Raw genomic sequence first — 13,471 nt, 5'->3', positions numbered from 1 at the left:
GGGGAGATGGAAGGGTGAATGTGGCTGGGTGAGTCACGGCGCAGAGGGCTGCGCTATAGACTTACCCCAAGAGGCCTGAGGATAGGAGTGCCAAGATTTTTTTTCTTTTTAAATCAATTTGAAATTGTTTTCATGATTGATGTCTAGCTTAGCACAACTGTAATCAGATACTACTGTGATTTGGGTCCTTTCATTAATGCCCCCTGCCCCCCAGTGCTGGAGATAAAAACCTGGGCCTCCAGCGTGCTAAGCCCTTGCTCTACCCCAGTCTCTTCCCAGCCCCATGGGTCTCTCCCTCCCTCAGCAGCCTGATCAGCAGACTCGTCTTCTCCCCCTTCTTCCACTTTTAGATTCTTCAGGAGAGAGGATCTCGGATGTAAACAGAGAGTCTGCAGTTCAAAATCCTGAAGGTGGAGAGAGCAGTCCAGAGAGCAGCTCTGTGCAGGGAGCCTTGACCTGTACAGCACCCGAGCTACTGCAAAGCAAAGCCGTGCCTGGCCCTGGAGACAAAGTGTTCTGGTCAAAACCAAAGGAACCCCACCTACCCTTGGGACTCGGAGGACAGTGCACCTCTGGCTGCACATCCCCTTTTCAGAAACCTGCTTTTGTTTTCTTAGCCAGTGTTAGGACAGACCTTCACTACTGCAGCCGAGCTGGGTCCCTGGCTGAAACCTTGTGGGGAGCTGGGAAAGAGGTACAAGAGCTAGCTCCTTGAGAACAGTCTAGATGCCAAGGAAGCTAGAGCAGAGGAAGGAGGATTGTCCCAGGCTGTGCCCTGTCTCAGCCTGCTTACTAGCCTGGCCATGTTAGACCATTCTTCCCTGTCCTGGGCACCCTTTGAGGATGGCAGGGGATGTAGAGGGTGCTGGCTTTAGTATGTTGAAGTTTTGGGTCAAGAATAGAGTTACCAGAGGACCCACATTCCTATGATCTGAGCCGCAGAGGCGGGAGGATGAGGTGTCCTGTGATATGACTTGAGGGTGGTGGTTACTGCCCCTGGTTCCAAGTGTTCCCCTGCTCCCATGAGTGGCTTTGCCTGGCGTCTCTCCTGTAGCTGAGCCCCACATGACTCACCTCCCAGGAGGTTTAAGGCTGTGGCACCCTGAGCCATGTGGACAGACAGGAGTGCTAGGCAGTTGGCTTAACTGCTTCTGGAGCCCTTTCCTGGTTGACCCTGTCTTCCTCCCCAGCTTCATGAACTGGACCAAAGAGAAAGGACTTTGTGAACCTTCTCTAGTAGCTTGGGGTGAGGAAGTTTGTTTCTGTAGAAGTTGCCAAATGTATCATGTTGTCATAGCTAAAAGTGCAGTGTTTTGTGATTGTCTCTTGAACATGCACTGACCAATGGGTGATGCTTGTGTCTCTCCTTGATTTCTAACCATGGCAGACTAGCCTTACAGCACATTGCCTGTGTGTGTTCGTGGTGGCAGTCTAAGGACCCCCAGTGTCTCTGACCCCTCCCCCCATGACTACTTCCTGTGGCAGGCCTCCATAGCAGGAGAGGATCCAATGCTTGTGCAGTGAAGTACTGCAAAGCTTCCTTTGGCCTGTAAGCACAGAGCTGGTGTCTGTGTGTCCTCTCTGAACTTCGGAATCTCTGAGTAAGCATGGAAGGCAGAGGAACCAGAGTCGCCTTCATTTTCCCTAGATGACTTTAAACCGTGGCATGTGGTATGGAGCAGGGAAGGCTGCCTCGGGAATGGCCATCAGTAAAAGCCACCCCAGGCCCAGCACCCATGGGTGCCTTCAGCACCAAGATTCTCTACATTCTACAGCACAGCTGCTCTCCAGGGTTCGTAGGTCGTGATTTCCTGAAAGACTGCTCTGTGCCAGATGTTTGGATTAGTGGCTGACATGCCCAGCTGGCTTTGCTGCTCACTGTGTAGAGTAGCGTAGGAATGCACCTGTCCAGTCCACCAGTGGAGCTGTGTTCTGGCAACTCTGGAGTCTGGCTGGCAGTGCCACTGTTTTTACAGTGCTTAACATATTATCTGACCTCTTCAGGAAAAGTAGATACTGCTTCCCAAACGTTCCAGGCATCCATCCATCCTGTCATCTTTCAGGAAAAAGAAGAGATTGGAGTGTATTTGAGGAAAATGAACTGGTATGAAGAGCTGCTCTGTCCAGAGAGCGAGAACTTGGAAAAGGGTCCTTGGACCAAGTCAAGCAAGTGATGTCAGGTTGGGAGAAGCACTTCTTCTCATGGCCCCTGGCTCACTCACCTTGAAGGCCCCTTGTCCCTCTGCTTTCTTGGGGCACACCAGATGGTCTGTACCCACCAGGACTCTGGACAGGCCCAGTGCCTCTGACCCCCAAGTTTTGCGGAGTGAGGAGGATGGAGAGGAGACTTTGGATAAGTACCTGAAAAATGTTATCTTCATTGAACTTGTCAGAATTCTGTATCTGGTCCTGTACAAAGTATACCGGGGGGCCTCAAGTCGTATTAGTGACCTCAGGACTCACACTAAGGGCCCATCTGCTGCCTAGAGGGCAAGTGTTGAAGGTTCCCTGGCTAGAGCCCAGTATCATTTCACCTGCTTCAAGTGTCTGAGGGGACTCATTGCTTCAGGTGCAGGGGAGTCCCTTTGAATTATGCTGCTCTTGAGAACCTTGCTGGAGAATCTGGCTGATCGCTGCAGGTGGAGAGCTGACTATGTTTGTGACCCACACTCCCAGGACTGCCACATGGGAGTGTCTGCCTTTTTCTTTATCCTAGGTTTGACTGAGGTGATGCTGACCAGGCCTAGGAGCACCACTGTCCTCTGAGCCCTTCAGCAGCTTCTGTTTGCTCTTTACGTCTTTTCCTTGCTGTGATGGGCCCAGCCTCCTCGAATGTGACTTTGTCCCCACACAGTCTCTTCCCGGGTGTCAGGGAGGTGTGGGGAGGGAGCAATAGAGATGCTGAGGGAGTAGGGGCCGCAGGGGCACCCATACTCTCCAGCATGGCCTTTGATCCACGCCTTTAGGACTATGCCAGTCACTCTTGGGTGCCCTTTGTTACTGTTCATGTGTCTGAACAAAAGTCTGGAATGTGACTTTTTTTGTCAATAAAGATAAGAAATGACATCAGGGTCTCAGACCACTTGTACATTGCCAGCTCATGGCCCCACAGTCACTCTGTTCCTCAGGCTGGTCTCAGCAGACTGGCTTCTTGTTCCTCCTAGGGACACCTCAGAGCCCCCATCCGTCCTGCTGCTAAAGCTGCCAGAGGTGTGTTCGGCCTTCCTCCTCCTCAGCAAAATGAGAGGCCCCAAGAGCACTGAGAACAAGGTGAGGCTGCCTGCCAAAGAGCTGAGGGACAAGGGAGGAGTCTTCTGAAGAGGAATGACTAGGTGTTGGTTTTTCTGCCAGGCAGAGACTAGAAGTAGACGCTGAGAATCAAGCGACCAACAGGCTGGTGGTGATCCCCAGCATCTGGCAAGGGGAGGTCTCCAAAGGGCTTAACAACCGGCTACCTTGGGCCTGCACTCGGGGTGGTGAGAAGATCCCTACAGATCAGCAAGCAGGGCAGGCAGGTGTCTCAGGGACACTCAGGAGCAGCTGATGATAAGTGGATGAAGGCGGGACAGCAGGGTCAGCTACCCCTCCCTGGATGGGAACAGAAAAAGGCTGGATTGGTAAGATGTAGACTGGCAGAAGGTACTATGGAGATGCTGGCCGCTCAGCAGTACTGTCCAGTGCACAGTGGGACTGCAAATACCACATTTAACCTGTGCTGTTGATGCCAGAGCACAGACGGTGCTGCTGTTGACCACTGATGAGGAGTAAACAGGAAGAAGAGCAGGCCGTTTTTTCCAGCCTTGTCTCCCTGTCAAAGCTGTAGGGAGCCGCCTGGTGAAGAAGCAAAGGGGTTTGCATCATCCCAGAACCAGCGGCTCAGAGCACAGTATGGAGGTGGGCTTGGGGCTGAGAGAGCACAATGTTGTAATTAGTTCTGCCCTCCTAGTAGGCTCATAGAGACTTGTATCAGCATACTTGAACTTCTTACAATGGTAAGGAACAATTTCATGTTTCTTAGAATAATATACAATATGCTTTATACAAAAATGATCTGACCACCTCTCCAGGGTGCCAGGCCATTGCGTCCCTGTCTGAGAGCTGGTCACTAGTCTGACCAAGTAGACTACACCTCAGTTGGCTTGAGTGAAACAACACCTAGTTAGTAATGGCAGCCTAGGCCACGTAGTCACTTGATGCTTTGTGGTTAAGTGTTCTGTGTCGCTAAGGCCTGGTAGCAAAGCAGGAGCTATTTGTCAAAGGGGAAGTGGTTGTCTGCAAAGCAAAGAAGGAAAGCCTGCACCTGCCCCCTCCGTGGAGCTCTGCATGCGGAGTGCCGGCTCAGGGCTATCAGAGCATGGCACAGGATCAGAGTTTGCAACAGATAATTCAGAGATCTGAGTCTGCTCAAGTGGCAGATACATAGATGAATCTTTAATAAGATCATAGCACATGGAAAGGTTTTTCCACAGTAAAGCTCTCCCTGGAGTCAACTGTTACCCTCCTAACCTAGCTAACCCAGGTCAGTTCCTTGGCCAGTTTTCTGCACTGTGTAATTAAGTTGCTGCTTTCTCTTCGTTTTTCTGCAGTGCCAGAGATTGAACTGAGGGTCTCAAACGAGCTAGGCAAGTGTTCTACCACTAAGCTCCCAGCCCTCAAGATTTTAAGATTTCTGTGTATTTACGAGTACATGTATGTGTTTCTCGTTATATCTATGAGTATGTACATACGGGTGCCCATGGAGACCAGAAGAGGGCATCACATCCCCCCGGAGCTGGAATTACAGGCAGTTGTGAGCCACCAGGCATGAATTCAGGAAACCAAACTCTGATCCTCTGTAAGAGCAGAGAATGCTCTCAACCTCTGAACCGTCTCACTAGCTCCCCATTTTGATTTTTAGTTTGAGGCAGGATTTCAAATGTTGGCGGGGCTAGAAACTGATCCTCCTGTCTCATCTTCCCAACTGCTGAGATTAACAGGTATGTCCACTGCACCCAACTCCCTGAATCAAATTTTGTACATCAAGAGCCAGGTGTGGTGGTGGCACACCTTTAATCCCAGCACTCAGGAGGTAGAGGCAGGTGGATCTCTGAGTTCAAGGCCAGCCTGGTCTACTTAGTGAGTTCCAGCCCAGGTGGGGTTACAGGGAGATCCTGTCTCAAAAAGACCGAAAAAAAATTTTTTTACATCAAAATCTCAAATATCTGAAGTATTTTAAATGATTTTAGTTTTTTCTTAATTAGGGCTAACAAAAATTAGGAGACGGAGAGAAGAAGAATTTGTATATATCCTCAGATTTTCATGTAAGGATCTACTTAGTGAGTTCCAGCCCAGGTGGGGTTACAGGGAGATCCTGTCTCAAAAAGACCGAAAAAAAATTTTTTTACATCAAAATCTCAAATATCTGAAGTATTTTAAATGATTTTAGTTTTTTCTTAATTAGGGCTAACAAAAATTAGGAGACGGAGAGAAGAAGAATTTGTATATATCCTCAGATTTTCATGTAAGGAAATTATGAGCAAATTCCCTTGCCTATCAGATTTTTTTTTTTTTTTGGTCTAAGGCTGAGCTATGAGTTATTGACCACTGACAAATCAAAGAGTGAAATAGTCAAAAAATATGTCTGCTTTGCCCAATCAAGATGAATGGATAAGAAGCATAGATTTGCTGGCAAGATGCTCAGTGGTTAAGAGCACTGGCTGCTCTTGCAGAGGACCCAGGTTTGATTCCCAGTACCCATATGGCAGCTAGTAACCATCTGTAACTCCAGCTCCAGGGGAATCTGAGGCCCTTTTCTGACCTCCACAAGCATTGCACAACATGGGTGCACTTACATATATATGCAGGCAGTACACTCATAAAATAAAAATGATACATTTTTTTAAAAAAAGAAGCACATATTTGAAAAGGGATTTGGAAGACCCTGAAAGTCACAAAGGCCTCCTGGGCAGCAGTGCTCAGGCTGACACCTGGATTCCAGCATGCAGCACTCATTCCCCAGCTTGCTGCCAGATGTTGCACACGCCCAGACAGTCAAGGCACTGAAGTCCCTAGGTTGAGTCCCCAAGGCCTGTGGGAAACCAGAGAGAATGAGGATGTGCAGGCAGGGAGTGGCTAGGAGGAGGACGAGGATGTGGAGGACGAGGATGTGGAGGAGGCAGGGGGACCAGGAGGCTGCTGTACCAGCCAGCAAAGAACCTAGAACCTGGGCAGAGCTAGAGATGGTGGAGCAGCAGTGAGGAACTGGGGTCCAAGCTGAGAAGGCAGCTTCTGTAGGATTTAAAGAGCAAGGTTTGGGTGTGAGAGGAGCCAGGGATGATGAGCAGGTGAGGACTGGGTCGAGTGGACCAGTAAGAAATCACGTGTTCGTTCTAGACAGGCTGAGTTGGAGGAGCCAGGTGAAGGTCTCCATAAGGTGAGCTCCCTAATCATGATAACCTTCGCTACAGCCAGTGCCTGCCTCTTCAGGCATTTCCATCAACGGTCTCCATTAACCCCATGACTGTGCCTGATAGGGGAAGGCAGCAGCCACCAAACCTGACACACATGTCTCAGAGGCCAAAGGAGGGTGTTGGGCACCTTCCTCTATCACTCTCCTTTTCTTAAAAGATTTTATTTTTATGTGTATGAGTGTATGGCCTGCATGTATGTAAGTGCCATGTTGTGCAGTGCCTGCAGAGGTCAGAAGAGGGCATCAGAACTGGAGTTATGGATGGTTGTTAGCCGCCATGTGAGTGCTGGGAATCTAACTCAGGGCCTCTGCAAGAGCAGCCAGTGCTCTTAACCGCTGAGCATCTCTCCAGACCCTCCTCCTTATTCTTTGAGGCAAGGTTCCTCTCTAAGCCTGGAGCTTGTGTTTTTTTTGTTTTTTTTTTTTTTTTTTTTTTTTTTTTTTTGACGAGGCTGGCAGCCAGCAAGGCTCTACTATCCTTCCACCTCTATTCTTCGTATCATTGGGCTGTAGGCATCCATGAGGCTATGCCTGGCTTGTTACATGGGTGCTGGGACCTGAACTCAGGTCCTCATACTTGCATAGCAAGCACTAGCCATCTCTCCAGGCCCTCGGCCTCACCTCTTAAAGGGCCTACCTCTCACATTGCCACACGTGGAGCAAACTCCCAACACATGAACCCTTGGGGGAATACTCACACTATCCAAGCCATAGCGACTGTGTTGGGAAAACTGAGACTCAAAGGCAAAGGGAACTTGCCCCGAGACAGACCGTGCTTCAGCTACCCCAGTATTCCTGAGCCTAGGGGTTAAAAGTCACATTTAGTAATGCAAAACTCGCGACAACCTCAGAATTGTATTCAAAAAGTTTCCAAGGGCTAGGGATATAGCTCAGTGGTAGAGTGCTTGCCTAGCATGCACAAGGCTATGGGTTTAATCTCCAACATCATAAAAAGAAATTTTCCATTTATACAGAAATGTGGAACAGGAGCTAGAGCGATGACTCAGCAGTTAAGACTGCTTCTTGCTCCTGCCCATCTCCTGAGAATAAATACTTTCCTCCACACAAATGCAGTTACCAATATCACATCTAAGAAAACATAAAAATTCCGCAATTATCAAGGGCTGGGGATGTAGCTCAGTTGGTAGAATGCTTGCCTTGCATGCACGAAGCCCTGGGTTTTTTTTCCCAGCACCCTATAAATGGTGTGGTGGCACACACCTGTAAATCCAGCACTTGAGAGATGGAGGCAGGAGGGTCAACAGTTCAAGGCCTCCTCACCTACAGAGTGAATTAGAGGACAGCCTGGTCTACTTTTTTTTTGGTCCTTTTGAGACAGGGTCTCCTTGTAGCCCCAGCTGTCCTGGAACTCACTATGTAGACCAGGCTGGCCTTGAACTCACAGAGATCTGCCTGCTGGAATTAAAGGTATGTGCCACCATGCCCAGATAAAGTTTACATTTTTAAAACGCCCAAATCCAATCAAGGGTCACACACCAAATTTCAATTTTGTATTTCTTTTTCTTAAAATGTTATTGCATGTGTATATGTGTGTGCAGGCATGTGTGCTCAGAGGATAGCCTTTAGGAGTTGGTTCTCAACTACCAGGGATCAAACTCAGGTTGGTCATGTCATATCACCAGGCAGAGTACCAATGCCTCTACCCTCTGAGCCATCTCACAAGCCCTCTATTTTATAACTTTTTAGTCCCTTAATATAAACAGTCCTAGCCAGGTGTGGTGGGACATGCCTGTAATCCCAACACTTAGGAGGTAGAGGCAGGAGGATTAAGGAGTTCAAGATCAGTTTCAGCTACAAAGCATGTCTGAGGTCAACATGGGCCATATGAACCCCTGTCTCAAAAACACTGAAAGTACAGTCCTACCTTTGGACATATTTAAAAAAAAAAAAAAACTAACACTGAGGGCTATCGGATTGCACATAGTAAGGTTGATGATAGCTTTATTTTTTATTTTTAAAAAATTTTAAATTTTTTATGTGTATTTAAATTTTATGTATTGCCTGCATGTAAGTGCACCTGTGTCATGCAATGCTTGTGGAGGTCAGAAGAGGGCATCTGATCCCCTGGAATTGTTAGCTAACAGTTATTAGCCATCGTGTGGGTGCTGGAAATTGAACCCAGCTCCCCTACAAGAGTGGTCAATGCTCCTAATCTCTGAGCCATCTCTCCAGGTCCTATTTAAAAATTCCATTAATTTGTGGGGAGGACACATTTATGTCACATTGCCCTGCATGCCAGAGGGCCTGCAGGAATCCATTCTCTCCTTACCATGTGGGTTCCAGGGATCAGGCTTGGTGATGAGCGCCTTTACCCACTGAGCCCTCTTGCTGGCCCCTAAATATAGCTCTAGTAAGCTATTGTTTCGGTTACTATTCAGGTGAGAACTGGTTCAGCCACCTTCATATAAAGCCAGTGGTCGTGCGTTAAATATGATAGTTTATCTCTCACCAGTAATCCCAGCATTGGAGGTAGCAGGTAGCCACACCACATTGATAGGGCAGCTCTGTCATATGAGGACAAATGCTCTGCCACCCTCAAACACAGTGTCTGCCACATCCCGCCTTTCTGGGCTTCACGGATCCAGCAGGAAGTGGAAGAGATGAAGAAGATGCCTCTTTTTCTTTTGGGGAAGACATTAGCACGTTTCTGCTCTCAGCTGGTTGAACACTTAGTCACACTCCAAACCTTCAGTGAAAGCCACTTAGTTTGATGGTGGCTGAGCGTCCCTGCATCTGGGGTTTGTTATTAAAGGGCTATGGAGAAACAAATGCCATACATTTTTCTCTGGACAGTGATAAGTAGGCATGTCAGCTGCACTGGGTTTGGCTGTCATTTTCTTCTGATCTCACACCGGGAACGTCTGGAACCCTCAGCCATGCACCTATCCAATCACAAAGACTTGGCACCATCAAGAGAAACACTGGCAGCCAGTGTGGGGAGTTTTCCTAGGACAGAACTCTGAGAGGACAGAAACCTGGGAAAGGAAGGCACAGCAGAGACTCACAAGTGGTCAGAAATGGAGAACAAACCAGTACTATATCAATCAGTAAACAGTGGAGAGATCCAAAGGTGATGTGAACCTTCTGCTGTGAGCATGCCTGGCTCCCAGCAGGAAAGGACCATCTGCTCCTCAGGCAGAGTTGGTGAGGCGCTCAGGGCAGGGATTTAAATATGCAGTGCCTCAAATAGAGGAAGGGGAGGAGCCAAATATTAAATATTGAGGTACTGATGACCAAGGTCCAGATTATTCTGACCAACGAAAAAGAGAGAAAGCGAGAGGGGAGAGGAGAGAGAGAAAGAGAGAGGGGAGGAGAGGAGAGAGAGAAAGAGAGAGAGAGACTATGCATACATGTGTTCTAACAAAATTACAGGGCCACAGTCGAGGAGAAGGAAGCCTGCGTTTAGAGCCTGTTTTCTGGTGGAATCTGATTCTGACAGACGGGGCTCACAAAGCTTTCCTTAGCTCCCAGGGATGTAGAGATCGACCCTGAAGACTGGGTGTCCCAGGGAAAGGCCCCTGGTAGAAGCCATCTGAAGTAGATTGAGATGTAGGGGAGCACAGCTAAGGGCAGGATGAGCTAGAAAGAGACCAAGCCTCTGCCAGGGCTCAAAGGCGGCTTGGAGTCCTACTGATCTCTGGTTGGGCCCAGGTGTCTGAGGATTCCAGCTGGAAGTCTCAGATCTGTTCTGAAGGAACACAGGGTCATCCTTGGCTTTACTGCCTTTGCACCTCACACACCATATTCAGGACACCATGACCAATCTCCAGGCAGAGCCAGACAACCACTGTGGGCCTCCTGTAGTCAAGCAATAAGAAGTAGATAGCACCACATGAAGATACTTGATGAAAAACAGCCTTGGTGCTGGGACTGGAACCTAGGCCCTTATACACGCTGGGTAAATACACACTTCAGCCCTTGACTCTGAATTTTTTTTTTAAGAAACTAATTTTTCTTTTTCTTTATAAAAAGCATTATTATTTTTATTTTATGTGTATGAGTGTTTGCCTGAATTTTTGTGTGTGCCATGTGTTGGTCTGGTGCTCATGGAGGCCAGAAGGCAGCATTGAAATTCCCAGAACTTGAGCTATAGATGTTTGTTAGCTTCCATACGGGTGTTGGGAACTGAACCCGGGTCCTCTGCAAGAGCAGTCAGTGCTCTTAACTACTCAGCCATCTCTCCAGTCCCTAAGAAACGGATTTTTCCTTTTTTTCTTTTTAAAAATATTTTATTTATTATTTTTATTTATGTGTAGGAGTGTTTTGCCTTCATGTATGTAAGTCCACCCATGTTGTGCAGTGCCCACGGAGGTCAGAAGAGGGTGTCAGATTCCCTGGAATTGGAGTTATGGATGGTTGTTAGCCACCATGTGGGTGCTGGGAACTCAATTCGGATCCTCTGCAAGAGCAGCCAGTGCTCTTAACTACAGAGCCATTTCTCCAGCCCCAAAGAACGGATTTTTCTATTTCTTCTGTGTGCATGCATGTGTTTGTGTGGTATATATGCATACATGTGTGTGCACCTTTGTATGCACAGGGACCAGAGAAGGGCATCAAGTGTCCCCTTCTATCATTCCTCTCCTTATTCCTTTGAATATATTAAAAATATATTTTTAAAAAAATCTCTCCAGAGCCAGATAACCACTGTGGGCCTCCACTGAGGCAGAGTCTCGCGCTGAACCTGGCATTGGTAGCCAGCAAGCCCCAGCAATTCTCACATCTACCCCCACAGCACTGACGTTACAGGAGTGCAGAAGACCACACCCGGTTTGTTATGTGGATGCTTGGATATGAACTCAGGTCCTTATGGTTATGCAGGAAGTGCTCATAACTGAGCCATTTCCCCCAGCCCCTGAGTCTTGTGAGCTTAAAAATTCACACACTATGCTGCCTCCCAAATGGTAGAGCCATGTTGGGGGCACGGGTCTCCATCTCACTGGAGAGATGGCTCAGCAGGTAAGAGCACTTACTGCTCTTCCAGAGGACCCAGGTTTGATTCACAACACCCACATGGTGGCTAACACCCATCTTTAACTCCAGTTCCAGAGGATCTGACACCCTCTTCTGGCTTCTGCAGGCACTGCATGCATGTGGTCCACTTAGTGGAGGAAAAACACTCCTCTACATAAAATAACACTAAGTAAAATCTTCTCTTTCTTTTTCTTTTTATTTCTTTTTTTTGGGGGGGGGTCTTTTTGAGACAGGGTCTCTCTGTAGCCCCAGTTGGCCTGGAACTCACTGTGTAGACCAGGCTGGCGTTGAACTCACAGAGATCTGCCTGCCTCTGCCTCCGAGTGCTGTGATTAAAGGCATGTGCCACCATGCCTATAACAATAAGTAAAATCTTTTTAAAAAGTTTTTTAAAGAGGGGTTGGAGAGATGGCTCAGTGGTTAAGAGAGATTTTTTTGCTCTTCCAGAGGACATGAGTTTGGTTCCCAGCACCCATATCAGGCAGCTCACAACCACCTGTATCCCCCAGCTCCAGGGAATCGAATGCTATCTTCTGGCCTCCTCAAGCACCCACATACAGCCACATTGAGATGTATGTACAAACATACACAAACACACATGCATGAATTTTTAAAAACTGAAAAAAGAATTTAGAGAGATTTAGTCTTGAAACAAGGTCTCTGCTATATTACCCCGGCTGGCCTCAAATTCCTGGGCTCAGGCCATCTTCCATATTAGCTGAGTCTAGAGATGTGTTTAACACTATGCCAAGCTTGCTTTTTGAGATGGTCTCACTATGGAGCCTAGACTAGCCTGAAACTTGCTATATTGCCCAGGCTGGCCTTGAACTCCTGATCCAGCTGCCTAGCCTCTCAAGTGCTGAGATTACAGGCCCGCACCACCGTGCTTACTAATATTTTTGTTTTGACTAATATGTTTTCTGTTCTACCTATTTTCTAATCTCTCTGTCTTTTAAGGTCTTTGAAAAGACCTTTTTTTAAAAAATTATTCTTTTTATGTGTGTGAGTGTATTGCCTGAATGTAGGTAAGTGCACCTGTGTCATGCAATGCCCGTGGAGGACAGAAGAGGCTGTCAGATCCCCTGGAACTGGAGTTACAGACAGTTGTTAGCTGCCATGTGGGTGCTGGGATTTGAACCCAGGTCTTCTGCAAGAACACTGTTCTTAACCACTGAGCCATCTCTCCTGCCACATAATTTTTAGAGTTACAGTTGTTAGCTGCCATGTGGGTGCTGGGATTTGAACCCAGGTCTTCTGCAAGAACACCGTTCTTAACCACTGAGCCATCTCTCCAGCCCCCTGGAAAGACTTCGCTCTTTTTAATTTCACTCTTTTCTCATTTCCCAGCATGACCAGGGTCCTCGCTAGGAGCATCGTGATGGATAACCAAAAGTTTTACCTTCCACCGTTCAAGAAAGCTTCCTTAAGACCATATGTAAGAGAGAGACTCTGAATGCTGCTGGGCTTTTGTTTGGGTTTTTTGAGACAGGCTAAGCCAGGCTGGCCTAGAATTTTCAATCCTTCTGCCTCCACCTTCTAAGTGCTGGGATTACAGAAGTACACACCGTGCTTGGCTAAGACTGTCATTTTTGCTCTAAGACTCAGAACTGTAGTGGTTACAAGCTTAGCCAAATTCAAAAAAGAAATGGCTTGCACAACAAACTGTGCCCCAAACACAGCTCTGCCATTTGGGAGGCAGCATAGTGTGTGTGTGTGTGTGTGTGTGTGTGTGTGTGTGTGTGTGTGTATGTGTGTATACACATGCACTTGTGTACACATTCCTGTGGAGGTCATAGGACAACTTCAAGTGCCTTTCCTCCACAAGTGTTTTCCACCTTATTTTTTAAAAATATATTATTATTTTTATTTTATGTGTATGCATGTTTTGCCTGCATGTAAGTAAGTGCACCTGTGTCATGCAATGCCCGCGGAGGTCAGAAGAGGCTGTTGGATCCCCTGGGACCGGAGTTATGGACAGTTTTTAGCTGCCATGTGGGTGCTGGGATTCGAACCCGGGTCTTCTGCAAGAAC

The 13,471-nt window shown here is 47.6% G+C and overlaps 1 protein-coding gene across 2 annotated transcripts in view; it reads left to right on the top strand.

The window, feature by feature from the left end:
- Nucleotides 1-12,964, top strand: part of Kctd2 (potassium channel tetramerization domain containing 2) — a 31,676-nt gene extending 18,712 nt beyond the window's left edge. Inside the window, exons 6-7 of one of the 2 annotated variants that reach the window (XM_029562715.1) lie at nucleotides 3,165-3,270; nucleotides 12,788-12,964. In XM_029562715.1, coding sequence (XP_029418575.1) covers nucleotides 3,165-3,263 — 99 coding nt within the window. In that variant the 3' untranslated portion in view covers nucleotides 3,264-3,270; nucleotides 12,788-12,964. Of the gene's footprint in view, nucleotides 1-350; nucleotides 3,065-3,164; nucleotides 3,271-12,787 lie in introns of those variants that run through there. The other variant, XM_008831435.3, reaches the window with a different exon arrangement.
- Nucleotides 12,965-13,471: the final 507 nt, after the last annotated feature.

The sequence above is a fragment of the Nannospalax galili genome, unplaced genomic scaffold, assembly GCF_000622305.1.
Source record: "Nannospalax galili isolate Female #2095 unplaced genomic scaffold, S.galili_v1.0 scaffold634, whole genome shotgun sequence".
Lineage (NCBI taxonomy): Eukaryota > Metazoa > Chordata > Mammalia > Rodentia > Spalacidae > Nannospalax > Nannospalax galili.
The sequence above is the reverse complement of the archived record's forward strand: the minus strand, read 5'-3'. Positions and strand labels throughout refer to the sequence as shown.